This window comes from Mirounga angustirostris, unplaced genomic scaffold (genome assembly GCF_029215605.1).
Source record: "Mirounga angustirostris isolate CCGP_5_RB_7025 unplaced genomic scaffold, mMirAng1.0.hap1 SCAF_5, whole genome shotgun sequence".
NCBI classification, from domain to species: Eukaryota; Metazoa; Chordata; class Mammalia; order Carnivora; family Phocidae; genus Mirounga; species Mirounga angustirostris.
In genome coordinates, this window is record NW_026991713.1 from 155468084 (window position 1) to 155496018 (window position 27935).

Here is a 27935-nt window from a genome sequence, read left to right on the forward strand (position 1 = left end):
ACCTTCAAATACTAATTGCCATCCGGTCACAACTAGAAGAAGCTTGGTGAAGTATGACGTTTCTGCTTGGATGTAAGAGAATGCTTGGGGTTTGTTTTTTGGTTTTGTTTAAGATTTCTTTTTGACTTGTTCCCTCTCTCACTCTGAATGAGAGACAGTGAGAGAGGGAACACAGGCAGGGGAGTGGGAGAGGGAGAAGCTGAGCCGGGAGCCCGATGCCGGGTTTGATCCCAGGACTCTGGGATCATGACCAGAGCCAAAGGCAGATGCTTAAAGACTGAGCCACCCAGGCGCCCCGAATGCTTGGGGTTGGAAACTGTCCACCTACCATCCTGCATCAGGATCCACAGTGGACATGAGGATAGCAACCCCCCCATCCTGCTGCACATTGCTAGCTCCGGAGGGAGAACACGGACCTTATTTTCGAATACTTTGGGTCGAGATCAGCAATGCATCTGTGCCAGTTCCAGGCTGCAGGATCTGGGGCCTGGTTTTGGAAATTGAGCAAGGCCCCTCTGGTATAGGAGGGCTCCCTGGCCCACGGCCTCCACACACCTGGACCACCTCCCCCTTTCCTCCTTGCAATTCCTCACTGTCCCTTCTTCTCTCGACCCCTATCTCCCTCTGATTCTTCCTCACCCTCTCTCAGGCTCCTGGTGGTGCCACACTCCCTGGGTGTTGTCCAGAAGTCCCTTGAGAGAGAAGCTTATGAACTTTATGAATTAAAATGGTCATGGAGATCCCACACAGATCAAGCATGAGATGCAGCTTGGCATTTTTCCATTTATGTGCATAATGTAAACCCCACACTAACACCTAATAAGGTGACAGAGATAAGGGGCATTTCTAGGGATGTTTAACGTGTAACACCTTCTCCCTTAATATGGGATGATTTGAACACCATAAATCTTTCTATCCAAAGGCAAATTCCCAAGACAGAAGAGGTCTATTTTACTGCCATTTATTCAGTATCATTTTCATCCAGTTCCCACTGATTTTTCCTTTCAGATTTCCTTCTGTAGTTTTGTTCAAAAGGCTATTCAATTACCAAACATATGTGGCAATGCTAGTTATCATTTCTTCAATGATCCAGCACATTTGCAACTGTGATCAAAGAACATCCTTTGTGGGTTTCACTCTTCTGAAATATATTGAGACTTGCTTTATGTCCAATTCATGCTTAAATTTTATAAACATATGATATGTCCTTAAAAATAATGACTCTCCTTTATCTTCTTGGTAAAATAACCTATAGATTTCTGTGTATAACTGTATGTATTAATATATATACATATTTCTGTATCTGTATATATTCATTTTATACGAATGTAGAATAGTTTTATTTTTTAACTTCTATTTTATCTTATCTAATATCTAAATGCATAATTATTATACATGTATTTTATGTCTTTATTTTGTATCTCCTTCTATATGCTATGTACTTTATATGATTATGTATCTACCTCTACATTCAGATGTTTTAACTGTCCAATCTTCTGTATCCTTACTAGTTTGGGGGCTGCTGAGAGAGGGCTGTGAAAATTTGCCACTCGAGGATTTTATTTTTCCTGCATTTTTTTTGAAAGATTTTATTTATTTATTTGAAAGAGAGAGCAGAGAGAGAAAAAGCATGAGTGGGGGGAGGGGCAGAGGGAGAGGGAGAAGCAGACTCCCGCTGAGCAGGGAGCTGGATGTGGGGCTCAATCCCAGGTCCCTGGGATCATGACCTGAGCTGAAGGCAGACGCTTAACTGACTGAGCCACCCAGGCACTGCAAAAGCTTGCCCTTGTTGGTCGGTTGGTTGGTTTAGAAAGTTGTGGATTTTTATCTGGATCTTTTTGTCCATTCGCATTCAATGGGACTTTTTCTCCTTGACTTTACATTTATCATCTCATGATGTGCGTTCTATTTGTCCAGACTTCTCTAGTTTTTCTTCTCCTTTTAAAATCTGTTACTATCTGATATTATGCCCTTCACTTTGATCCTGCCTCATGAGCCACATGGAAAAAGTCTAGTTTCACTGTAAGTAAGTGGTGTTAAGTTCACCGTGGTTCCCACAGTCCATATCTTGTGCCCTAACATCATTTCCCCTAAAGACCATCTACTGATAACTGGTGGCTGAATTGTTATGTTTGTTTAAAGGTGATTTCTTCTTTCCACTGTCTACTTGTATCTTTAATTCTGAGCAATCTTTTGTAAAGATCTTTCCCTTCTCTCAATCTCGATTTTCAAAGCTTTTCTTAAGGAGTACTCTAGACTCATGGATTATCATTCAGTATTGGGAAACTATTCCTGCCATGATTCATTTTGATCTGCAGGTTGTCTTCATTTGGACAGTGGTGACCCTTTCAAGCTGGTTCCTGCATCCTTTTCACATGAAGAGGTCCTCATTCTTGGTCCTCAGAAGTTCAGGCACGGAAACCCAGAGCCTGAGAAAGGATTCACATCTGCTTGATAAAAAGATCTCTCAGTCTACATCAGAGTCCAGTAAGTTTGGGGAACAACCTGATGGGTCCGATAAAGGTTCTGTTTGGTAAATAACCTCATCAGAGGTGGAGTAAGAAGCCACTGGCCTGAGGTCAATGCTGAGTCTTCCCCCAAGACAGGCCCTCTGAATCTATTCTTCCCGGGGTAGGCCTTTTATTCTGTTTTCTCTTCTCCACGAAGAATATTTTGAGTTCTATGAGGATTTAAATACCCCTTTGCTCCCTTCACCAGAAAGAATCAAGTGGCATGTAGCTCTATAAAAGCTCATAGAGTCTTGGGTAGAAGGGAAGGCTCTCTGTTGGTTGGAACCCTAGCTCCCTCACTCTCTAGCTGTGTGCCTTTCTCTGAGCCTCAGCATGCTCATCTCCAAAATGGGGGTGACAATGAGATTTTTCTACTGTAGGGCACTGTCGCCTGAGAGCAGAATGATTACTGACGCACACCTGACATAAAGCACTCAATAAGCCTGACATCCTATTCCTTACCTTTCCTTGCCTTGCATTTTTTTAGCTACTGTCTTTATAACTGGACCATTTCTCAGGGCAAGGCCTAAGCACTGGGTGTGTCTCCCGACCACCACCCCTCCCAAAATATGCTGGTGCTCTTCCCAGTGCCTGGCAAAAGCCTCGAGTTCAACGTAATTGTGTTGAATTCAATTACTTCTTTGCCATAGATCAATATCCAGGCAATCCAGGACTCCAGACTGGGGCCCATTCCCTCGTGCAGTCCCAGGACTTAAGTAAAGGCAGAGCAGGACCTTCAGTCATACTCACATCCCCTCCTACTAATCAGAGGGGATCAGGGGAGATGGAGGACCCAAGGAACCTCTGACAGCTGAAGGGTGGGAGTCTGGAGCCAAGATGGATCGTGGGAAACCTTGGGGAGCAGAAAAGGAGGACGTGACACAGAAAGTGGGAACAGGGGAGGTGGGGTTGGATGACAGTGAGTCTAGGACTGGAGACAAAGATAAGGACTGGGGATGTATCTAGGGTGGGCATATAGCCACACAGTACCCTTATGGACAAAACAGGAGTCAAAGAAGAACCTTCAAAGGCTAGGGTATTTGAGCTCAATAATAGTGCCACTGATAATGATCCTACAACAAATGTCTCCTTCCAGCCTGAGCATTCCACTTTGTGTGACAAGTTGAATAATCTCACTGTGATCTATGTCAGTCCACCACCTTGTATGTGTGGCTTTTAAGTTTTCACACACAAGGGAAAAATGTAAGTTGATTCTCATGACCCAGCTTTGAGATCTCCCAAGAACGTGTGTCTTTTAAAAGCAGATTCTCTCCTGGGGCACAGAGGGACAATACCCACGATTCTTGGCAGCACCAGGAGTTAGGAGTGGTTGGGTCCCTCAGAAAGTGACTCTAAGACAAGGATGTGGTATAAGTAGTTTCTCTGGAAGGGTCTTCAGGAAGCAATGACAGGAGCTAAGACGTGAAGGAGTCGAGCCAACACACAAGACGGTATTAGTTTAGAGGTCACGGCTGTGGGCAACTCTCCGTCTACTGGGAACGTCCAGAAGACTGTGCAGAACAGCCCTGAGTCATCCCGCCCATGTATGAAAAGACCTGCATGGAATGAGTGCTGCTCTCGTGGACATGAATTACCTGGCAGAAGAGCTCACTGCCCCAGCTAAAGAAGCCATTAGGAAGCCAATGGACACACTCAGGCAAAGAGCTGCCGGCAACTGCAGTATAGGCAGTCACTGTGTGTGCAGGATGGGGGGTGCCAGTAATGACAGCAGGGCACCAACCCTCTCCTCACATGTGTATATTCAATATCATGACCCCTGGGATCTGAAACATTGAGAAATTAGTGCAGTGCTCCACGTCATACGCCAAATGACTGGCATGGTTCCTTACTTTTATTATCACTTACAGTCCCAACACTGATACTTCCTAAATAACAACTTCTGTCCCATGAAAACCCGAACTCCACTATTTGAGTCTAGAAGTTTCAATTCAAGCAACTTTTCTAATAAGCACTCTTCAAAACTTGCCGGGGACAAAGACATACTCCTTTAACAAGGGATGGAGGACTACCTAAAGTCTATACCTTGACTGCAAAACAGTGAACACTTTCCTCCTCCAGGAAAAAAATTCCCATTCCCTGGAGTCTCAGGAGGCATGGGACCTGAAGCTTAAGAGTGCTCACTATCCTTGAAATCAGTGTTAACCAAGTGCAGTTTTCCAAGCTTAACAGCAATTGATAGTATGTTGCATTAGTGACAAAAAAAAAATCTAATCATGTTCTCTTCCTATAAACATTACCAATTAACTGTGCAGTAAATGCATGTTTAAGTGGAGGACACTCTGTGCTTTTACCTGGGGCTCTGGTTCCAGCTGTAACAAAACCACCACAGCATCTCTGATGTGACATTGCAGGACCCCTCAATCCACGGATCCCTGAGTAAAATACGTCTTGTTGAAATACCCTCAGGGAAAGGGAGGAATGAACCAGGGGAACAGCTCAGGAAATGCAAGCGACTGTGCTGCTCACCTACCAGCATGTCCTGGGAAGACACCCAGAGCCCCCTCCTCAGCACTCACCCAACAAAGCAGCTTGTCTGTGGCACGTCAGGAGGCACCAAGTTGCTGCAAAGCCCCCAGGGTCTCCCACAGGGTGGTGGCAGAACCTACTGGAACCACAGCCCTGGCTCTCTATCCTGGGGCAGCCAGAGTCGGGCTGGATCCTTGGGCTGCTACAGAAGTCCTTCCTGCTCTGAGATGCCCTGGGTCAGCAAACGCTGAGAAACCTCCGCGTCCCGGTGGAGGTGCGCGGGCGCCCTCTCCTGGCCGCACTGGGAATCCCTACAATGCTCAAAGCCATGGCCCCTCAGCTGGAGGGACAGAGCATGCTCAGGTCCAGCCAAGCCATCTCTCTCCATGACAGATCCTGAGGCTCGGCCCCACAAGTCCATGCAAAAGGACGTGTGCCCATCTTCCCAAGTGAAACGGCCTCTGCAAAGCTCAGCCCTAGGAAGGTGGGAGCTTTGGGCTCAGGGAAATCTGATCACCTGCTTTCCCACCTTCTCGGGTCCCAATGCTCAAAGCACCTACATCGACCTCCTCCACCCTGGTCCACGGTCCACTTCCATACACCTAGACCAGCAACCTCTTTTCATCCTTGAAATTCCTCTTTGTCTCTGCTTCTCTCTACCCTGTGTCTCTCTCTTTGTTCCTCTCACTTTCTAGGACTTGCCCAATCCCCCCACCACTCACTCAGTGTCTCTCTCCCTGACAGTCTCTTTCCCTATCTCTCCGCAGGCCCTCAGGCCTTCTGCTCTGTGCAGCCCTGTCCAAGACCACAGGGAACCACCTCTCCTGTCTCCCCCTCTCTCCTGCCATCATTCGGCCCAGACCCTGCTCACAGGGCATGGCAATCCCATTGTCAAAGGCTGCTCAGGCTGACCTTGACTACAGCAGTGCAGTTACCAGCCACTCCTGGGAAGCATGTGGACAGACAGACCTGGACACCTTGGTGGCCCAGCCACGACCTCAAAGCTACTGGAGGATGGCTGCTTCCACAACCCGGGAAGAAGGAGGGCTTTGCAAGACCCAGGAGTTGTGGTGCAGAATGGATTGGAGTAAAGGACTAAAAAGTGACAGAAGCATACACCCAACTCCTCCTGTGTGGTGAGGGAGGAATGGGTCTCTTGTCATTGGCCTCTGCCCTGCCCATCCCTCAACAAGGAAACTGGGGGCGGATTATGGGGCATCGTGGGTCTTACCAAGAAAACTGTCACCATCAGCCCCCCTCAGAGCCCATCTGCTGTTGGGGGGCAGCTGGTAAGGTGAAACCAGTGCACAAAATCTGGATTAATGCAGGGCCTCCTCACCGGTCTCCCAGGGCCACTAGGGATGCTTCGTTCATTCCTCACCATCACAACAGACCACTGCCTGGGGACAGACACCTGTCCTGCTGATCACCACACACCCCTTAAACTAGCAGGCGCCATGTGCTCAAGAGTATCTAGCACCAGAGTTCATACAACCACCAACAGACTTAAATACATGTTGTGTCCGCCTCCCCAGAAGGATTTCTTACGCCCCTTGCAGTAAAGATACCACAAAGGGGACTCTTGCTACTATTCTCCGTCACCACCATTGCTGCCGGTTTGTTTTCTGTGTGTACGGGCTTCACAGCGTGCACTCGAAGGGGAGCGACTGTAGGGCGTCCTGATGGCAGACGCTGACACAGAGACAGAACCGTGGAAGGTTTATTTGGGGGATCCCAGGAGAGACAGAGCACAGGGGACAGGATGGGCAGGGACAACATTCAGGACATTAGGCTGATCTGACAATTTTCTAAATATATGCACACACAGCCTGGTTGTTACTGCTCAGGGAGGTCTTCAAATAGCAAATGTACTGTCCTGTAAGGCAGACGGATTGGGGTTAGTACACTGTGACCTTATGTTTTCCTGAATGCATTTGCTTCCTCTGGTATATCTGAGGCCTTGAATGAACACCTGAGGGTGTGGCTGCTTCCGTGAGTCTGTATGTAATAGAAAATAACTGTCTTCACATCTCAGATATGAATCTCTGAATATACATGTTCTCATAATGATCTTTTACTTCGTTCTTGGCTAGGACCTAAAATTTAATAGAAAAAAAAGGGGGGGGGGTCTTTGCCTTATTTTTGAAATGAGGATGCCAATCTCTGGGCTGAGGTGTTATACTCTCAGTGTAATGTTGTGGACTTAAATGAACATCTTTTGATGATCATCTGATGGAGCTATTTTCATTTAAACAGTGAGAAGGGGGAGTGGCCAAGAGCCCAGATATTTTGCATATTCTTTTTCTTTTCTTGAGATAGAGACCGAAAAAGGGCAAATTTGTGCTGGAAAGGCGGCGTGGGGGGCGTGGGGGGCGTGGGGGGGTGGGTGGGGAGGACAGAAATTCCTAGATAGGCTCCACACCCAACGCCGAGCCTGACTTGGGGCTCGATCACAGAACCCTGAGATCATGACCTGAGCAGAAATCAAGAGTCCGATGCTTAATCGACTGAGCCACCCAGGGGCCCCTGCAGATTCTTTATGTACTTCAACTCCTATTCTTCTAATGACCTCAGAATCCGACAGGCTCCCCTTTCACAGATAACAGAGCTGAGGCTCTGAGTAGGCCCCACGGAGAGCTGGCATTCGGGCAGGAACACAGGTCAATCCGCAGGATACTGTGACCAAAGTTCAGGGAGATGCAAAGTGCAGGCAGGGCGGTGACTCAGATGCAGAGGCGTAGTGACAGGGATCCAGCGAGAGTGGCTCCTGGTCAATCCTGAATGCCCCACGAAGAGTCTGACTCGGGCTGAAGGCCAAGGCAGCCACTCTGCTGATCTTGGTCCCGTCTTCACTTTTTCTCACTGGGGCCCACAAACTCAGGCAGACAAGAATCCCCAAAGGAACCGAGTTCAATTTCCCAAGTCTCCACCACATTCTTTCACCCAGTTCAGAACCTTCAGAAATTCAGAGGAAACAACAATCCTTATAGATTATGAACGAACAGCTTTATGGCAACCATGACGTTCTGATACAAATAATTGCATCATCCACGCTGTGTGATGGACACAGGCAGCAGCTCGGTGTGGATCTCACGGTGTCCTCACACTCACTGCTCAAGCTGCTGGCCTGCAGGAACGGCCTCCGCTCTACCCGAGAGAGGCCCATCCACTCCCCTGAGCACCTCCATCCTGCTCATCCACAGCCTCCTGTTTCTAGTGACTCATGGCTCCCTCTCTGGTCCTTCAGATCCATCGCTGGGGCTTCCCTTATACGGAACACAACCTCTCTGTCGTTTAATGAATGTGTCCCTCGCTGCTCTCAGACCCCTGAAATTCCCTCCTCATCCCTCCCAGAGCACAGAATATCGTCTCTGCACAGTGTGCATGCGCATACCTGCTGTGCCCAGCTTTTGGAGAAGAGCGGCTCTCCTTCACCACAAAGGGACCTGCTGACCACCTCAGTATGAGTGAAAGACAAAGTCCCTCAAAGGCGTCTCCTGAGCAACCTGAAGAAAGTGATCATGTCCTTAGCAACATTCACTCTCCCATAACATGAGAGGCCTGCATGTAGGACTGCTATTCCTTATGGAGGATGCCCCAGCGTCTGTATCTGACCCACGTCAGAGAAAAGACGGAAGACCATCCCACTGGAAGTGACTGAGCAACATTCTAACAAACCGTCTACACCTGCCTCCAGCATCTGCCACTGTTTCTCATTCTCACCTCCCTTACCGGACAAGAGGGTTTCCCACAAGTATCCACTGACTGCCGAGGACAAGGGACAGACCCCTGCCCTAATGATTAATCAAGGGACCATAGCCCTGCTTCAGGTGTTTATATAACTGAGGAAATGAGAGCTCAAACTCAACACGCTGAAAACAAAGTGAGAGGTGTGTTTCATCCCGCCCAGAACAACAACTGTGGACTCTGGACGTGCCCGACGGTAAGAAATATATGTCTGCCATTGTGCGATAGAGACACTTCCTTCCCAACAACGGCACCTCCCCCCGCTCAGTGTGTGGAAATAGCCCAGCACAACACCTGTATGTCCTGAGAAACTTCAGGATGTTACAGCGCCCCCAGGCGGTTTTCCCCTCCCAATGTCAAGGCCTCAGCACAAACTTGGCCTTTGCCCCACCAACTCAATAAGAAAGAAGACAATACAGATTATAAGTCAAATCATACAATTCATATCATCAAACCCTGTGGTGTAGGTTCGGGTGCAGGGTAAGGATGCAGAGACCACTGGGTGGGTGGAGGGAGATGTGCCCCAGGGCTCCAGGATGGTGATGAAGGGGGATCCGTGGGGTACGGTGGACCCAGTGGGCCGGGTACAGGAGCAGGTCCTCTTGCATCCACAGGGTTCTGCAGAACAGAAACCAAAGGAATGTTGCTATGACAGACAGAAGCAGAACCCCCATCAACCTGAAACCCGAAGAAGCAGGGGTCAGCACGGTGAGAAGTCCGGAGAAGCCCAGTGTCCACACGTGGAATCACAGCCCCTCGTGGGTCCAACTGCTGCCCACCAGCCCCCGCCTGACCCTGCTCCGCTTCCCTCCCTGACAAAGGGGTCTTCTTCTACTCTCCCAAGTGCTGTCCATGGCCACAGACACCGCTCAGGAGACGGGAGTTTCTGGAGTCCTGCAGCGGACCGGGAAAAGTGCTGAGAAGAACACGATCCCGATGAGTTCGTGAGACCCAGCTCTGTGGATCTGAGTCACCGACATTCCGATGCTCCTCAGCTCAGGCACAGAGCAAATGCATAGTCCTTGGTGCCGAGAACCACTGAGGGGCCCATTCTGCATCCCCGGGTGCAAACCAATGTGTCTGGAGAGCAGGCGTGACCCTCCCAGGGTGGATCAGGAGAGACGCTATCAGTCGGCACAGCCAGCAAACCGCATCAGAACCCGCTCACGGGAGCACGACTGAAACGTGTGTGAGCCGTGGGCCCTGCAGGGAGTCACCGGGATTCCCTCTTCACGGCTGTGCTCTGGGAGGCGTTTTCTACCACACAGCTGGCCCCTGGCAGAGTTCACCTTCATCTCACCCAGGGAGCAACTGGAGGGATTCCGGGTCGCGTCTTTACCCACACAGATGGAACGCACGTGAGGTCACAGCTCACCTTGTCCACCAACACTCACAGCTGCCCAAAGCACGTGGCACAAAGTGTGAGGCAGGGCATGGCTTTTCCCGTTTCCAGCTGTGAGGATTACCGCAGACATTCTCCCAGCTTAGTCTCCTGACCCGAAACCCAACACCACTACCGCTCCCGCGGGAAAGCAAACTGCAAGGAGTCAGCGGGACTGGCCGACTTCAGTGTGGAGTGAGATATTGCTCTCCTCCAGGAGTTTACACACACACACACACACACACACACACACACACACACAAGGGCAGGGTCCTGCTCTCCTTCATTTCTAAGCACGTGGAGCTTCAGGACGCCCCGCGTAAGGTGATGATTTGGAAACAGAGAAGTCTGTAGGCTCCGAATGAAGACTGGGCATATTGAAAGGTCAATGACACCACACACAGATCCCAGGACATACCCAATAGACACAGGTCAGGACAGGGTGCTGCCCAGACAGGAACAGGATTCCAGAAATGGTTACAACTGAGAAAAGACACAGTATTTACCTAGTCCTTCTGTGGGACCTTCTTGGGCGGGGTGCCACTGTTGTCCCCTTGAGAGCCACAGGTTTCTGAATACGACCGAAGCCCTGCAAGGGACAGAGGTGGATTCAGACTGGCCTTGACCATGCAGGATGCAAGCCAACCCTCTACACCTGCCCCACCCTATTCCACGCTCTCCCACTCCCACATCCCTTCCAGATTCAGAGCATTTCTCACAGGTCTCCTCTCACCCCTGCGGACAAAGGAGAGACAAGTCCCCCACAACTGAGGATGTGATCAGTCCACCCAGTGACAGATGTTTTCAGAGCTAGTGAATAACACTGGACAACTGGGGCCTCCACAAGTAACAGTGATTTGAGGTTGTGCTTCATCCATCCCAGGGCCCAAAACATTGTGTCTGGGCAGTGCCCATGGGCAAAGCTTTTATGTCTGTCCTTTGCAAACTGTCACTTTTCTTCTCTATGGCAGACACCTGCTGCCCATTTCTGTAGGGTGAAACAAGACAGTCCATGAAATGGATGTCCACAGAAAGGTGACGAATGCTACTATGTCCTCACTCAGGTCGATCCTTGCATTGCAAAGCCTTCTGGTACCTCCTCTACATCTTCTCCACCAACAGAAGTACTTAAACTATGAATAGGCTTTACGATTCAGGTCATCCAGTTCAGATCATCTTACCATGTGTAGCAGGAATGAGCTGTGGTTGAGGCCCCCATGTCCACCCATGTGGAGGAGGTGGAGGTGGCCCATAGCCAGGGAAGCCTGGTAAACCCTGCCCCATGTGGTAGGGCATATGGGGGGGCCTTGGAGCATGAGGAAACCCTCTCACATCTGTACCGACCTGCAGAACAGAGGACAAAATATTTGGGTAAGACAGCCAAAAGTTGCAACACCAAGAGATGAAACCCAAAGAGCAAGCTCTCAGCATCTGGCTCCTTCCCCAATACCACGTTCCAGGAGAGCCACGTCATGCTAGAAAACTTTGTCCCTCCCAATTGCTGCCTACTATCATAAGGGGGGGGACGGGGAAGGAGAAAGGATGTTACAGGAATAACCTACTGTCATCAAACATCACTACCCAAGTCTGCCAACATTCACTACCAAGAAGTAGAGTCTTAAAGGGTGAAAAGGGATCACTGGAAACAAGTAAAGCAGCCCACACTCCAGACAGGGAGGCATCGACATCGTGGACAACACTTCATCTTTCCTCTTCAACCACCGCAGAAGATTTGGGTTTGTTAAGAATAGACAGAATGTGATGAAACTGAATGCCCTTTCTCCACAAGGAATCCGAGCCACTCGAGGTGAATCCCTTGCCTGCAAAGCCCCTGACTGTCCCCACCTGCCTCACTTCCTGACAAAGCGGTCTTCTACTCTCTGCAGTTTCTGTCCAGGCCACAAAGACCCTTGAGGATTTAGGGGCCTGTGGTCTGATAGGGGACCTGGAAGAGGGTTTTCTGAGAGGAACATGATACCAATAGCCCTTATTTAAGTGCAGCGGCTGTGTTTATCTTAAAACACAGTCATTGGAATTTTCCGCACACTGAGTTCCAGAGCAATTTTGTCCAGTGGGAAATTAAGATGGGAAGGCTAAATAAGGCTAACTTTTGTGAATTTTGAGAATTCACAAAAATGTGTATGCTTTCTGACGGACAACTCCAGAGCGTGTGATGAGAGAAGAAACCAGCTCTCACAGTGACCTAAGACCAAAAGGACCTGCTCCTAGAAGCCCAACTGCAGGGCTTGTGAGGCCCGGGTCATGCAGCTAATCACCGACATCCCCGCTTCAGAATGTGTGTGCCAGGACACCCCCCACTTTGGAAATTCACAACAGTCGTTGAAAGGGTACAAGTAGAGGGATTCTGTACAGCATTTGTACCAGCAGAAGGAAAACAGGGATGACTTATGAAACTTGCCCTAAGAACATTCCAAACTGCAAAACAGACAATAGAAAATGGAGAGAGAGTTTCCCCTAGTTTCCAGTTGTGAGGATTACCACAGACCTTGGCACAGGTAAATCATCGAACCCCAACATGAACACTACACCAATCGCACCTGATCGGAACCTACTGACTGGCAGTCAGGCCGGCCAGAGACTTCACTGTGGAGTGACGTGTCATCCTCCTCGAGCTACTTTCCCCCACAGGCATTGTGCGTGGGCAGGGGTGGACGGATGGACACAAACACACACACGCACGCACACACTCACACACACAAGCACACACGCACACACAGTGAGCGCCCTGCCATCCTTCACCTCTAAGCACCCGTGGCTTCAGGAGGTGCCACCGAAGGTGAGGATCTGTAATGGAGAAGCCTGTCAGCCCCCGGGTGAACTGCTTGTATTTTGAAAGGTGAACGACACCACAGACAAACCCTAACCCACCCAACAGACACAAGGCCAGGACAGGGTGCTGCTCAGAAAGGGAAAAGTTTCCGGAACACCTGGTAGAGGCCACAGTAGTTACCTTGCTCATCCCTGGGTCTCTGTGAGGCTCGGTGCCCCTGTTCCCCATGGGAGACCCACCAGTTTCAGCATCAGACCAAAGCCCTAGAACAGATGGAGGTGGATTCAGACCAGCACTGACTGTGCAGAAATCAAACCAACCCTCCAAACCCGCCCCTAACACGTTGCCCTCTGTCCCACTCTTGGGTCCCTTCTCAGACACACAGCATTTCTCAAAGGTCTCTGCTGACCCCTGAGGACAAGGGGGAGACCTCTGCCTCTCCCCCTCGAGGATGGGACCACCATCGCCCAGCTTGCTTCAGGTGTTTTCATAGCTAAGGGGACAGCAGTAGACTGCTCTGGGCTCAACCAGCTAAAAATGGATAAACCCTCAACATGAACGGCATGCATTCTCGTCTCAGGCCGCCAGTTGATGGTTCAATCCTTCAGTCTATAGATGAGGCCTAGCATGTGTGGCTGGCTATTACATAAATATTGAAGAGAAGAATTGGAGTACACTAATCGTACAGCCAGGAGCAAAGTAAAAATAGGCAGATTGAGAAGTAAAGCTGTGGCTTTATACCGATAACATTAGAGGAGTAAAATGCATGAATTTCATGGATTAATATAGGACTGTAGATGACGAATAAAACAAAAATCAAGGAACCTCCATAAAGAGTAAATAAATGCCATTTTTCTCCATTTCTTTTTTTCCAAAAAGTCTTCACCATTGCATCAAGGTGGGAAGGGAGCTCGGGCCCACAACTCCTCCAGGCTCAGCTCTTCAGTAGGTGGGTGGTAGAGGAGGTGGGAGGGTCTGCAGTCACGGGAGGGGCATGAGCTCCACCTGTCACAGGGACAGGTGCCCTGCGGCCGGTGGGCACCTGAGGAAAGCACCCTCCTGTCACCCCTTCAGACAACCTGCTGTCCTTAGGTAGTGCTTGTGATTCTCTCCAGGACACACAGTGATCACCCACAGGAACGGGAAGGACACCATGTGCTCTCCCAGCAGAGATCAGGCTGCTGCATTTCACAGCACGCTCCCTACCTCTCTGCACACGGTTCTGTGTCTCAGGTCTTCCCGGCATCGGTTCCTGCCTCATGGATCCCTCAGGCAGCATCTCTCTCCTCATCATGTGCAGTCTTGAAGACAGAAAAAGAATGGACGTCTATAAGAATGACACCACCATGTCCTCTACTAGACACTAAACAGCTTAGCCTTGACCCCTCAAGACGCCCAGAAAAAGGCACGTCAAAATCACACACCTGTGTTTCACATAGGCGTTCTCCCTCCTCTGCTGCACTATCTTCCTCTCCCAAACCTGAGCCTTGATCTGGGGGAGAAAAACACATCCACCTTCAGCTGTGCCGGACTGGGCCCCAAACGAAGAGGAGGAAAAAGAAAACACTTACCCAATTATCTAGAGCACTTCTCTCATGAGCTGCGATCTGAAAAAGTCAACACACCAAGAGCCCATGTTGGGGGATCGAAGGGCCACTTCCATCACCTGCAGGAGGCGCTAAGGGGCCAGGAGGTTGGGGCACAACTCAGGTTACCTTGTGTTGGAAGGTGAGCTCTGCCTCCTGCAGCTGATCTTGCATCTCTCCAATTTCTTGCCTGTGAGTTATAAGTGCTCTCGTCAGATAACACCCAATATTGGCTGTGATTTTAAATCATCTGCCCACGTGGCCATTCTCCTCTTATCTGTCCCCTCATACAATTGATCCTCACACAGGAAACACTTTTCACATGGTTATAATGTACAGTAGGATCAAAGCTATTGTTACCTCTTTTCCGTAATCATTTTTCTTCCCCTGCAGGGTGCAGAGTTGACATAATTTCCTTACTCATTTTCAATCTCGCCCTAATTTATCACGTGACAAGGGTGCCATCAAGTGTGCTGGGCAACTTCTATCCTCGCCATGGCTCCCAGGGCGGCAAAGACCAGCGCCATCAGATGGCCCTGCCGGGCTTATGGGTAGGATGCATCCTACGACAAACTGCTTTCCTCCAGATTAGGACAACTGACACCACCCCCAGGGACGATGGCGTGGAAGAAGGTTCCACAGAATCAGGCCAGCGCTGGGGATCAGGACATGTTTAGTAATGAAATTGCTTTGTTCTTTCTAGAGCTTAACTTTTTGTGTCTGTTAATTCTCTCCGGATATGCCTCTGAATTTTTGTTTATATTACATGTGAATTGAGTCTAAACAATGAAGAAAAGTTAAAAATACAAAGTGAACAGGGATTTCAGGAGCCGCTAATATTCAGTGTCTGAACTCACTTGTACTTGTCCGTTGCTTCTGTGATTCCTTTCAGATTTTCCATGGCAGCGGACAGCTGACTCTCTGTTGCCTCCAGGTCACAGCGGGTCTTTGCAACCTTCCTAAGACAGGAAAGGTATAGACATGGTCCAGTAGCCAAGGTCCAGAAGTTCTGCCGTCATTCCTCCCAGCACACTGGATGGCCTAGATTCCAATGTCCCTCATAAATGCACAGACTGACAACACAAGGAGGGAAATGAACTGAAGGTCCCATTTAGGGTTAAAGAAAAATCAAACTCTGGATGCTGCCAAGTCCCTTGCAATCGGAGCTGTCTTTACACTTCTCTACTTCATTATCAACTCCTCAAGTAACATTGCAGCTTGTGTCCTCTCAGAGTTGGTCTTTTGTCGGAGACGGTGAAGGCTCCTTTCAGTTCAAAGTGAAAAACCAAGCCTGACCAACTATAGGATGAAGCAGGGGACCATCGTTAGTCGTACACCTCCATGGGGAGCCCTGATCCTCAGACCAAGGCTGTGCCTGACAAAATGAACCCAAAAGGAAGCCTTCCAGAATATGGCTTCATCAGCATGGCAACTCACTCCCAGACATCTCTGGGTCTACAACTACAACCCCTGCCTCCTCCTTTGAAGAGGCCAATCTTAGTACCAGCAATATGTCCTGAAGCGCAAAAGGCTGTGAACTGTCACATAGCCAGTGTGTTATCTCCACGCAACAGATTTCAGATGGAAAACTATCAATTGCATGGAGTCAACCGACTTTAACAAGACTGAGTTCACTGATAGTGAAGGCAGCAACGTGCGATGCTTAAAAAGGCTGCTTTGCTGTGCTGCCCTCAGACTCTTTTGCTCATGGTGTTGATTTAAAGGGTTTCAAGAGGACACCTCATTTCCTCAAGATCACATGCCAAAAGACTCTTAGAAACTGAGTCAAAAGCTCCCGACAGAGAAAGACACATGCATTTGCTTCTGGTCTCTCAGGCAATCCTTCAGCAAATGCTTTCTGGAGCGGCTGTAATGGAGTGGCTCAGTTGGAAGGTGTAGAAGACAGAAAGGTGGTCAGGACACTGTACCCACCCCCAAAAGAAATTTCCAATGAACTGAACCAAGATGCCAGTGACACAGAGCAGCCCCCATCCCCGCTGTGGGAAGGAATAACACAAAGCTGAGTCTCCAGGGAAGACAGGGAACAGTTTTGCTTTTCAACGTGAATGAGGGACTCTAAGGTCCTGATCTCCTCCTGAGAAAAGAAAGGAAACACTGGACAAAAGAGCAAACTCGTGAGGGAATGCACCCAATTTCTAAAGAGTACATGAAGAAACACGAGAACCAGATGGAGAAGAAGGAAGCCTAGGAGAAAGCCAGCCTGGCAGTGGGAGCCAATCTCCCCAGGACACATCAATACATTCTGGAACAGGCAAGTGAACTGTAAAGAAGCTGAACAACTTTATGGGCATGGGCTTAGAAGGAAACGAGTGAAGTTCAGGGTCAGCCAGCCAAGGTGAGCCCTAGTGAACCCGCAGGCTTTGGCTGGGACCCAGGAGAGTTACACCTAAAAAAATCCGGTGGATGGGAAATACCCTGGCCTTCTTAGGGACTGGGCGACAGTGAGTGATGTCAGTTGTATACTGGATGAAGGCATCCAGGACTGCTGGAGCCCCAACCCACTTTCCACAAGGAGACTCCCAGTGTTTCCGCAGCAAGACAATTCCATTTTTCTATCCCCATTATTGACCCAAGGCTCGTACTGAACCAAAAGTGACTGAATTCAGGGCTAATAAGAACATGTGATGACACGGAAACCAAAAGGACAAGGCAGACAGACCCAGAGGGGATCCAGGTATCAAAGGTTTTAAGGAGGGTACCTTCCCTCTTCTACTCCAAGGAGTCACACAACAAGCGTGACAAGCAGTCAGAACACAAAGGGAAATGCAGGTCACACACATCAAGGCAGCAAGGGCAGGCACAATTCTACAGAATGCATTTGGCAAAAATACTCTAGATCCAATTCTAAAAGAAATACACTTATCTAGACTGGCCGTCACCTAAATTCATACAATAGTATTGGTGACAATTCACACAAGAATAGCTTACTCTTCGGCAGCCGCTTGTCTTTGTTTAGAGAAATCCACCACGATATCCACTTTCCTCCTCAGCATTTTCAGTTCGGCTTCTTGAGTTGTTTTCAAAGAACTCAGGGCATTGCAATGGTCTTCCAACAATCGTCGACATTCTGGAAAGGATGAGTTTTCTTTTGTGTGTGTATGTGCACATGACCGGAGAACTTCGGTTTGATAGGGAAAGGAGAAGGGCAAGACCTTGAAGGCAGGAAGGCATTCCTTCCCTTCCCAATGCAAGCTCATTGCCACCATATGCGGATTTCTTCCCCCAAAAGAACATACCCTGCAGTTCTCGTTTTTTGGCCCTAAAGGCTCTCTGCTCTCCATCCTCGAATGCATCTTGGGCCTTCAAGACAGATATGAGAAAAGACATTCAGGAAATCATGATCACAGAACAACGTGAGGGTGTCTGACACCCTCCTCCTGCACAGGATCATGCAGTGCAACAAAGAAAGCCCTTAAGGCATAATGGAACAAGGAGGAAGTAAGCAAAGTGGAAAATAGTTCACGTCAAAGAACTCACAAATGACTTTCTTAGTGGCTTTCCTTCATATATATATCCACATACATACATATATACACATCTTCCCCTATTCACATTGAAAATGCTCTGTTTGGCATTAAGAGACGAAGGGACTGCACAGTTGGGTCAGCCATCGCCCTTCATCGCTCAAGTGTCTTGTGGGGATTTTCTACATATCTTGGAGGGCAGGGCTGAATGATGTGATCATTACCTCGCTGTGAAATCAACCATACTTCCTAGTCCTTATAAGAGCAAACCCCATCACGGTGGTTCTAAGTGAAATCCCAGCTCACTGCTCCGTAGGAGTTTCAGTTCCCAGAGGCCCACTCTCTACTGTGCTAAACAGCAAGCGAGGATGCTGCACTCATCTCACCCAGTGAACCAAAAGCCTGCCGGGGCCACATTAAGGTAAAACTCAACAGCCAGCTCTTACCACATCCTGATTCTTGACCTTCTTCTCTCTCTCAATTTGCAAGTGAGCCAGTGCCCAACGAAGGGTGTCATTTAAATTTTCATTAACTTCGTCAACCTTTTCGATGTTCTCCTTCAACAAAACATTTTGAATGAGTAATAATAATTCATTCCTTGGGGCACCTGGGTGGCATCTGGGTGGCACAGTCGGTGGAGTGTCTGACTCCTGCTTTCGTTTTGGCTCAAGGCCTGATCTCAGGGTTCTGGGATGGACCCCTGCATCAGGCTACACACTCAGCATGGAGTCAGCTTGGGATTCTCTCTCTCCTTCTGTCCCCTACCACTCACTCTTTCTCTCTCTCTCAAATCAATCAATCAATGTTTAAAATAATAATAGTGATAATGATAATGATGATAATTCATTACTTTTATTTCTGTTGTTAGGACACAATTCAGGCAAAGAAGGGATTCTTACCTTCAATTTAAGAACTTCCTCAGAGAGAAACTTATGTTCACTCTTAGTTTCTGCAACATGCTTCTTGCCTTCCCGGATCTATAAAACATATGAAAAAAGGAAACAGAATTCCAAAATAGCATCGTGTTACACAAACCTATCTACTAATGTGTGACTCCTTTCAAAATAGAGAGGCAGTGCTCTACATTCGTGAAGCTTCTCTTGAATCAGGACCATTTCTGGATCACATGAAATAGGTCAATAGGATGAACTACAAGAGGTGGAAGTAACCAAAATGAAATCACAAAAAGTATTTGAAAAGGCACTGATACCTTCAGCTCCCAAAGGGATATTTCCTGAGCAAGCTCCCTGTTTTCTGTCCTAAGTCGATGGATCTTCTCATTTATTTGTTGTAAGGTTACTAAAAGGAGAAAAAAGAATCGCAAAGATAATTAGCAAAACGAGTGACATTGAATAATCCCAGTGTATGAGCACCAGAGACACATTCTCTGACACTCGGGTGTAACTAACTTGTTAGCATTCCCATTGTGCCCTAAGGAAGCAAGTTTTAGCAGCATTTGAAACCCAAGACAACCTATTTTGGGGAGATTCCTACTTAAATTTTTTTCAAAGATAGAGAAACGCCCTCAAATGTCTTCTACGTTTACTCCCATCTGTAAGCACCAGTCTTGGAAAATGCAATCACTGCAAATGCTGATGTCATCCCCAGATATGTAACAGAAAAATCAAGCATCCTGTCAACTAACATTTCTCTCCTCCAATGATTAAGGTACAAAAATAGGTCCCTGCCAACAACCCAAAATGAACAAAACCATCCTTTGCTCCTGCTCAGCGCCATGTCCGTTTCCAGATCCTCCTTGGAATTCCACACAAGGAAAGCTCAAAATGGCAATTGAGTGACAACTCCAAGGCCTTCAGTGACTTTCTGCTGCTCACAGATTGCCTGTCATGAACCCTAGGCAGGGGCTCTGGAGGACAAGACCTTTGGAATCAAACACACTCGGGTACAAACTCCACGTTACAGTCTCTGGAGGGCCTGGATAACTCACACTCCCTGGAACACAAGCTTTTCTCATCCCAACATGAGAAGGTTACCCTCTACCCTGACAGGAAAACCACACTCATGAAGCGCCCTATCACAGATGGATAACACATCGAAGGTCGAGAACACAGACTCCTCTAACTGGCTCCTAATTCTCTCATCTTGGGGTACCTGCGTGGCTCAGTCGGTTAAGTGTCTGCCTTCAGCTTGGGTCACGATCCCACATCGGGTCATGATTCCACTCTGGGCCCTGGGGTCCCACATCTGGGTCTGCACTCAGTGGGGTGCATGCTTCTCCCCCTCCCTCTGCCAGCCACTCGGTCTGCTTGTGCTCTCTCTGTCAGATGAATAAACAGAATCTTTTAAAAAATAATAATTCTCTCATCTTACCTCAAAGTGCAAACTTCTCTTCTAGTGGCCCAATGTGAGCGCTCTCCTGCCCTGAGATCTCTCTTCTCACCACGCCCACTGCTGCACTCACAGGGACGAACACCAGCATTCGAGGGTTTGCTATGTGCCAGGCAGCCACCCTGGCCGTCAACAGACAGCACCGTGGAATCATCACAATCCATGAGGCCCGACACGATACATCAGCCCCACTGGCACACGTTCCTTTCCACTCATTCTCCCCTGGCAGGAAAGGCTCCCTCCACTTCAGACTCAAAACCATGGTTTAAACCTCTCTTGTGACACACGCTCTGTCTGGCAATATGTGGCTCCTTCTCTAAGTGTAGCCTGCTTGTTAGACTCAAAGAGTGTTTTCTCATCTTGACATTTCGCCAAGAGCCAGGTCATGGCATAGTACTCACTCCAGACCTCAGGCTCCTATCATCGCATGCCTCCTAAACATGTCTCTGCAAAATTACTCTTTCTATTCTCCCTACTCCCATGAAGTATACCTCCTCCTGGTCTCCTAAGAGATGGCAACACCCTCCACATTGTCACTTAGACTCCACATGGGAAAGAGAATGATTTTCAGGAGTTAACAAGTCACTTAGACATCAGAAGTCACCATATTTACCCCTAGTCGAATTATACCCACATCAAACACCGGTACTGAGAATTTACGACAATGAAAACTAAAGCCAAAAAACTTACCTTCATATCGCCGAGGCTTTATCTAAGAGAGGAAGAAACAAAATGAAGTTTGATGTCAAAACGTACTACTAGGAAAAATCTCTAGTTCAGGTCAATACCGAAACAGTCATCCAAGAAAATTACAATCATCATTTTGTATAGCAGAATGACTTCACAGGATTAAAAAAGAAGACAAAATTGGAATTTCCTGATTAAGTCATCATAGTTCACAATCCATTTCTGATAAGGAGCACAAAGGTATATAACTTAGTTTTGACCCCAAAATCTATTCACATACTGTGAAATGAACGTTCAACCTGTTCAATTCTTGACAGCGGACCATGCAGACATTTAAAAAAATATTCATTAATTCATCATTTCCGTAACTTTAATGCAACCCGATATGCACACTGAGTTCAGAAATGGATTATTATAAGATCCTGAAAGAAAGAAAATGGAAGGAAGGGAGGAAGGAATGTAGGAAGGAAGGCTGGCAGGTGAGCAAAGCTCTGACAAAATTATGCCGTTTTCCTTGTCCAGAAAGCTTCTCTGAACTATTACTAAGGGTTGGCTGTTTGCTGAATTCACACACAGTTATGGCACATCAGGTGCTATGAAGTTTCCCAGACTGCTACAGAGGGTCATCAAAAAGACAGAAAAGCCATCGAATGAGAAAAAGAGTGGCACGTGGCGAGAGACGAAGCATAAGCAACAAGAGAAATGACAGCGGATGTTTCAAAAGAGGGGAACCGGGCTATCCAGATCGAGTCACCCTGATAAATTATAGCTTAGTAAACTCTAGGCAAGACCCCATTTTGACACCATTAACATATTTCCCCGTTCAAAAGTTTTACAGGATGAGGAGAGGCTGAGGCCCGCCCCCAAATCTTGCCAGGATATTGGAATATCACCATGCTATCAACAAGCCAGTCATAATAACGTTGTTAGAGGAAAGTCCATCAGTGGAGGGCAAACAGAAAACCATGGTGATTCCTGTAACTTCACATGTTGCTTAGGAATCTCTGAGTTGCTCTGGCCCTTGTCACCGAGCCCCACAGGAAGGGGAAGTGAAGAGACAGATGAGCACACCAAAGACGTCATAGTTTTGTTTTCCTTTTTTTAAAAATTTTTTATTGTTATGTTAATCACCATACATTACATCATTAGTTTTTGATGTAGTGACCTATGACTCATTCTGCATAACACCCAGTGCTCCATGCAGAACGTGCCCTCTTTAACCCATCACCTGGCTAACCCATCCTCCCACACCCCTCCCCCCTAGAACCCTCAGTTTGTTTTTCAGAGTCCATCATCATCTCTCATGGTTCATCTCCCCCTCCGATTCCCCCCCCCTTCATTCTTCCCCTCCTGCTATCTTCTTCTTCTTTTTTTCTTAACATATATTGCATTATTTGTTTCAGAGGTACAGATCTGTGATTCAACAGTCTTGCCCAATTCACAGCGCTCACCATAGCACATACTTGTGTTCCTTTTGAAGGGAAGGTTTCTCCATTGGCAGGGAGAGGGGGGAGATTCCATTTAGAAATAAACTCAGAAGTTTTCTGTTCTTCTTAGAAAGGTCTGCCTTCAAGTGAAACTATGTCCCCAGAGCCTAACTGGGCCTTTCCCAAAGACTACGCAATAGAGGTGAGGGGGAAAGTCTCAACTCCAATGCAATCGCCTCCCTGTCTCACCTGGGAGTAAACTCAGTCTAACCCCAGACAGATGAGTAGACAACCTCACCCTCACATCCTATTTACCTCAGTTCCTTTACCAGAACAGGAGATCTAGCTTTCAACACAACCGTACAAGGCATACTAAGGGTAAAAACCACGACAGCAAGCACTAGAATCACACTACCTAAGGCATCTAAGGCAGAGATGATGGCATTGGCAGGTTGGGAATTTCAAGTCCCTTCCATACCTGATATTGGATCTAAGCAAAAAGGGGGCAGTAGGAAGAAGAGGTGATGAATGTAAGCAGAGATATGAAACTCTAAGATTTTACCGGGATTCTGGACAATACCATAACAGAAATCAAGAATGCCTTTGATGGGTTCATTAAGAGACTCAACATACCAGAGGAAAGAATCATTGTGCCTAAAGAATTTCCGGTAGAAACTTCCCAAAAGAAAAACAAAGACAAATATTAAAAAGACAGCACAGAAAATCCAAGACCAGTGGGACAATTACAAATCGTGTAACACACACAGAATAGGAGCAGCAGGAGAATGGACAGAGAGGTAGTTGAAGCAATAATGACTGAGGATTTTCCTAAATTAATATAGCCACCAAACCACAGATCCAGGAAGCTCAAAACAAGGAAAGCAGGATAAATACCAAAACAAACACACCAACAACTAACGCCAATGATGCCTAATCCAGAATGTTCAGTCACAGGTGATTAAAGACAACGAAACAAGTCTGGAAATCTGGAGCAGGGCTTGGGTGTGGGTGGTGGAAGGGGGAAGGAGAGCAGTAACCCTTACCCAAGAGGAATAAGGATAAGGACTACATCACACTTCCGAAACCTTGCCATCAAGAAGGATGAAATGTTTAAAGTGTTAACAGAAACATCCAACGAGAAACCTGTGGCCAGTGAAATGATCCTTCAAAACACACTACAGAGTAAGGAAAACCGTCGGGGATAATGATGGGCATTACTTCAACGGTAAAGGTGTCAATCCTCCAAAAGACATAATAATTTCTCATGTACATGCATTAACAACAGAGTGTCGAAGTACATCAGGCAGAAACTGAAAGAATTGCTGATGGAAACAGATGAATCCCTATTATAGCTGGGGAATTCAGAACCCTCTATCAGTCATTGACAGATCCAACAGATACAGAAATTCCATGAGAATACAGGTGAACTGAAAAGCATCACCAATCAACTGGATCCATTAACATCTGCAGAATAATCCATTCAACAACCAAACTAAAGACATTCTTCTCAAGTTCCCATGGAACATTCACTAAGAGAGGCCATATTCTGGGCCATAAGATACATCTGAACGACCAAAGGAAAAGAAATCACAGGACGTATGTTCTCAGACCACAAATGACTCAAACTAGACACCAAGTACTGAAAGATAGCTAGAGAATGACCAAAAAATGGAGATTAAACAACACACTTCTAAAGAACACATGGGTTGGAGGGCAGGTGGGTGGAGGGATGGATGAAAGAGGTGAAGGGGATTAAGAGTACACTTATTGTGATGAGCACTGAGAAATGTATAGAATTGCTGAATCATGTTGTACACCTGAAACTAATACTACACTGTTGGCCAATTATGCTTGAACTTAAAAAAAAAAAAAAAAGAACATATGGATCACAGAAGGCACTGCAACACAAATTTAAATCTATTTCAATCTAGGTGATCATCAAAATTGATGTATTAGAGGGATATTTCTATTACTGAATGGATATAAAAGGTCCAATAACTATAAAATTTTCTGCTCATTTATGAAGAACAGTATATATAAGCTACTTTAGTATACTTACAGCGAGGATGGTTCTCCAGATATAAATGAGAAAGACACAAACTCCCAAGGGGGCAGTGATAATGGGAAGTTTCCATAGAACTCCAACCCCATCAGGGCCAAGAAGGAAACGGTCAGGCACAACATGGACAAGCTGAAATAACACGTGAGACAATGAGGAATCTCAAAGATTTACAATGTCTCTGTCCCAAACAATCAACTTTACAAACCCTCCACCAGCCTCCCCCAGGTAAGCACACCTCTCAACTGCCTCCCCATGGAGGAGAAGGAGCACAGAGGGATTACAAAGGAACAGGGGCAAACTTTTGGGAGTGATGAGTGTGTTTACTATCGTACTGTGCTGATGGGTTTCCCTGTGTTTACCTATGTCAACTATCAACAAACTGTATTCTTGAAAAAGATGTTGTGATCATATATACATTATATAACACTGAAGCTGTAGGAAAAATCTAATAGACAAATCTTAAGAGATTTTATTTTGCCTACAAACACATGGCAAATAAATTTTCTATAGCTAACAGAACTTAAGAATTTATAAGCCAACATAAAATAGACAAGATAAGTAAATGTAAACTTACAGTAGGTAAGAAGTCACTGACTTCTATTGTACATCCATGAAGGACCTGGATAAACTCCTCTGGAACCTTTCCAAAAATAGGCCCAAAATTTATGGAAGAATGAGAAAAAGCAAGACTAAAAAATGTACTAGAGATATAAATGAGAATGTTCTATGGACAGATGTTTATAGATCAGGACATGAGTGAGAGAGAGACAGGAGGCTTCTATTAGAAGAATATGGGATTATTATTTCAACAAAAATAAATTCGAATTACTGTTTAGTTTCTGAAAACAGTGATGTTTTCTTTCAATGCCCACTTTGCTTCAGAATCACAGCCCAAAATGTCAGATTTCAGGGGTACATAAAGACTTTCATAATCAGGTGATCTTGTTTATTTTGATGGTATCTGTGACATTTTAAATTACTTGAACACCTATCTCCAAAAGCCAATGAAAGGCATTCATGTTCCTATTTCTCAGTATTGTAACTAAATCAGTCAAGAGCAACTCTAAAATTTGATTTTTAAAAAGATTTTATTTACTTATGTGAAAGAGAGAGAGAGCATGAGCAGGGGAAGGGGTAGAGGGAGACAGAAAAGAAGACTGCCGGCTGAGCAGGGAGCCCAAGCAGGGCTCAATCCCAGGACCCTGGGATCATGACCCAAGGCTAAGGCAGAAGCTCAACTGACTGAGCCACCCAGGTGACCATGAAATTTCATTTCTAAAAGAATACAAAATTCCTGGATATGGACACCAAAACAAAGAACACATCTCATTTTACAAAAACTGGAGTTCCAAGTATTTTAGGAGACAAGACGCTCACAATGCAATTCCTACTAATTCACACCAAGCTTGAATTTTGTGCAAACACAACTCTCTAGAAAGTACCCCTGAAATCTATAACATTTTCATCCTCAACCCTCACAGCTGAGGTCACAAACATGTGTGCTGGTGGGAAACATACACGGTCTTGGAACAGCCGCTGTCTGAAAGAGAACATTAGCTATCTGCTCAATGGTTGATCATGGGGATCAAATGCACAAAAGACAGAGGCCATCTTGTCACAAATGGAAAACACCCCCAGTTGTGGCCACGTGGTACATCTAGCAGCTGTCTGGATGCTGACCAGTAGCTGACTCTTAACTAGATGACATCCAATGGGGCCAATAACACTAGGTTCTAACAGACAATGGCCATGAGCAGGTGGAGGAGGGAAATGCGAGACCAGGTAGTTTATGCAAGAGCTCAGAGATGAGGGAGGGTGAGAAAGGCGAAGTGCTCTATGAGATGCAGCCTAGGCAGAGGGGAATATTTCCAATAAAGACTACGAAGAAATTCCCTCCATTGAAGACTCAAAAGAAACAGAATCGAGTCTATTTTGACTGGAGGTATTCATGTGGGATGATTCTGCCTCAACACTAGGGTCCTTCCTGACTACTCCCACTTTGCAAATCCCTCTCTAAGAATCTGGTGTAGGCCGATCTAAAGAAGTCTGCTTATTTCTAGAGTGTTCCCTGTCTGTCTCTCTCTCCTGAGGGTAAGGGTTTTCTTTTTTAAGGAGTGAAATAGTCACACTAGGAACCAGGTATTTCTTTATATTTGGACAATCCTAAGGACATTCAGGAGCTTTTGACTTTGGGGAAATCAACACTCTGTACACACTGGGCCAAAGAAAGGGTAACAACTCATTCACTTCCTGATTACATCAATCCATCAGATTTTCCTGTGACAAACGTCCCAGCGAGATGCGGTCACTTAGTGTCTGCTGGGCTTCTCAGGGCTCCCACGGACCTGGTGGGACACAGAGTCCCTGGGGACAGCCTCCAAGGCCAGGAGGAAAGGGCTGACTCCGAAGTTGTTACAAGTCAACCAACCAGGAAGCACAGAGCACAAAGGACATTTCACTGTTTAACACTCAAGACCCAACACCAATGCTTAAGATACCACTGTTCCCAGGGCTGCCAAACTTCACAAATATGAACAATGTGCTGACATGAAATCAATGTAGAAGATGGACCCTAAACATACAAGGCTTGAAGCAGGATCTTCACTGGGCTTCCAGGAGCCAGTCTAATGCCCGTAGCTCCTATAAATTAGCATTCCCGACATTTTAAAAGACAATTTTAATGAGATATAATGTACATATCATACAAGCCCCCTATTTAAGACAAAGAGCTCAATGGCTTTTCATATCTTCTCAAATCCTTCCTTCTTGCCACCATTACCCTAGTATTTGCAGGTTTCCATCCTGCCAGAGCTGCTCTTTTTGGACCAAGCAGCACAGACAGGACCCAGAACTTGATGTGGACGGCTGTGGCCACAGCCCCTTCAGGCTGACCGAGAAACCTGCCCTGTGGTCCCCGGTCTTCAGGAAGAACTGCAGTTCTTCTGAAGTTCTCACCAAGAACCCCATGAAAAAACTATTATTTGACCACCATGTGAAAGAACCCAGTAGGAATGAAGACACCACTAGCAGCTTTGAGTCACCGGGGGGCTCAGGCCGTTCAGTGACGACGTCTTGGTTTGGATCAAGTCATGGTCTCATGGTCCTGAGGATGAGCCCCTCTTCAGGCTCTGGACTCACTGCACAGCTGGCTTGGGATTCTCTCTCTCCCTCCCCCTCTGCCCTTCCCCCCACACCTGTGAAGATGCCAGTGAAGTGCCATGTTTACTCACATTTGGGTTTGGGGAACCGGGACACCGCAGCAAGAGCACCAGGAACAACAGCCTCTGCACCTTCATTCTTGGTCCTTTCAAGGGGTGCTGGGGCGTCAGGGAGGAGGTGGAGATGGGGGGTGGAGTGGAGGTAGGGGTGGGTGGGGTAGGGAGGGGTGGGAAGGGGTGGGAAGGGGATAGGGTTTTAATGAGG

At 47.0% G+C, this 27935-nt stretch overlaps 1 protein-coding gene across 1 annotated transcript; it reads right to left on the reverse strand.

The window, feature by feature from the left end:
• Positions 1–6701: 6701 nt before the first annotated feature.
• On the reverse strand, positions 6702–27877 carry LOC135364547 (transport and Golgi organization protein 1 homolog). Its single transcript, XM_064592680.1, has 17 exons — positions 27743–27877; positions 24510–24641; positions 21027–21048; positions 19198–19286; positions 18887–18964; positions 18434–18544; positions 17760–17823; positions 17452–17590; positions 15360–15461; positions 14632–14692; positions 14488–14523; positions 14341–14408; positions 14123–14217; positions 13097–13179; positions 11307–11469; positions 10632–10714; positions 6702–9362 (listed from the first exon to the last, which is right to left on the reverse strand). The coding sequence occupies exons 1-16, from the start codon at positions 27806–27808 to the stop codon at positions 10632–10634; spliced, it is 1392 nt and encodes a 463-aa protein (XP_064448750.1). The 5' UTR covers positions 27809–27877; the 3' UTR covers positions 6702–9362.
• Between the last annotated feature and the right edge of the window lie 58 nt (positions 27878–27935).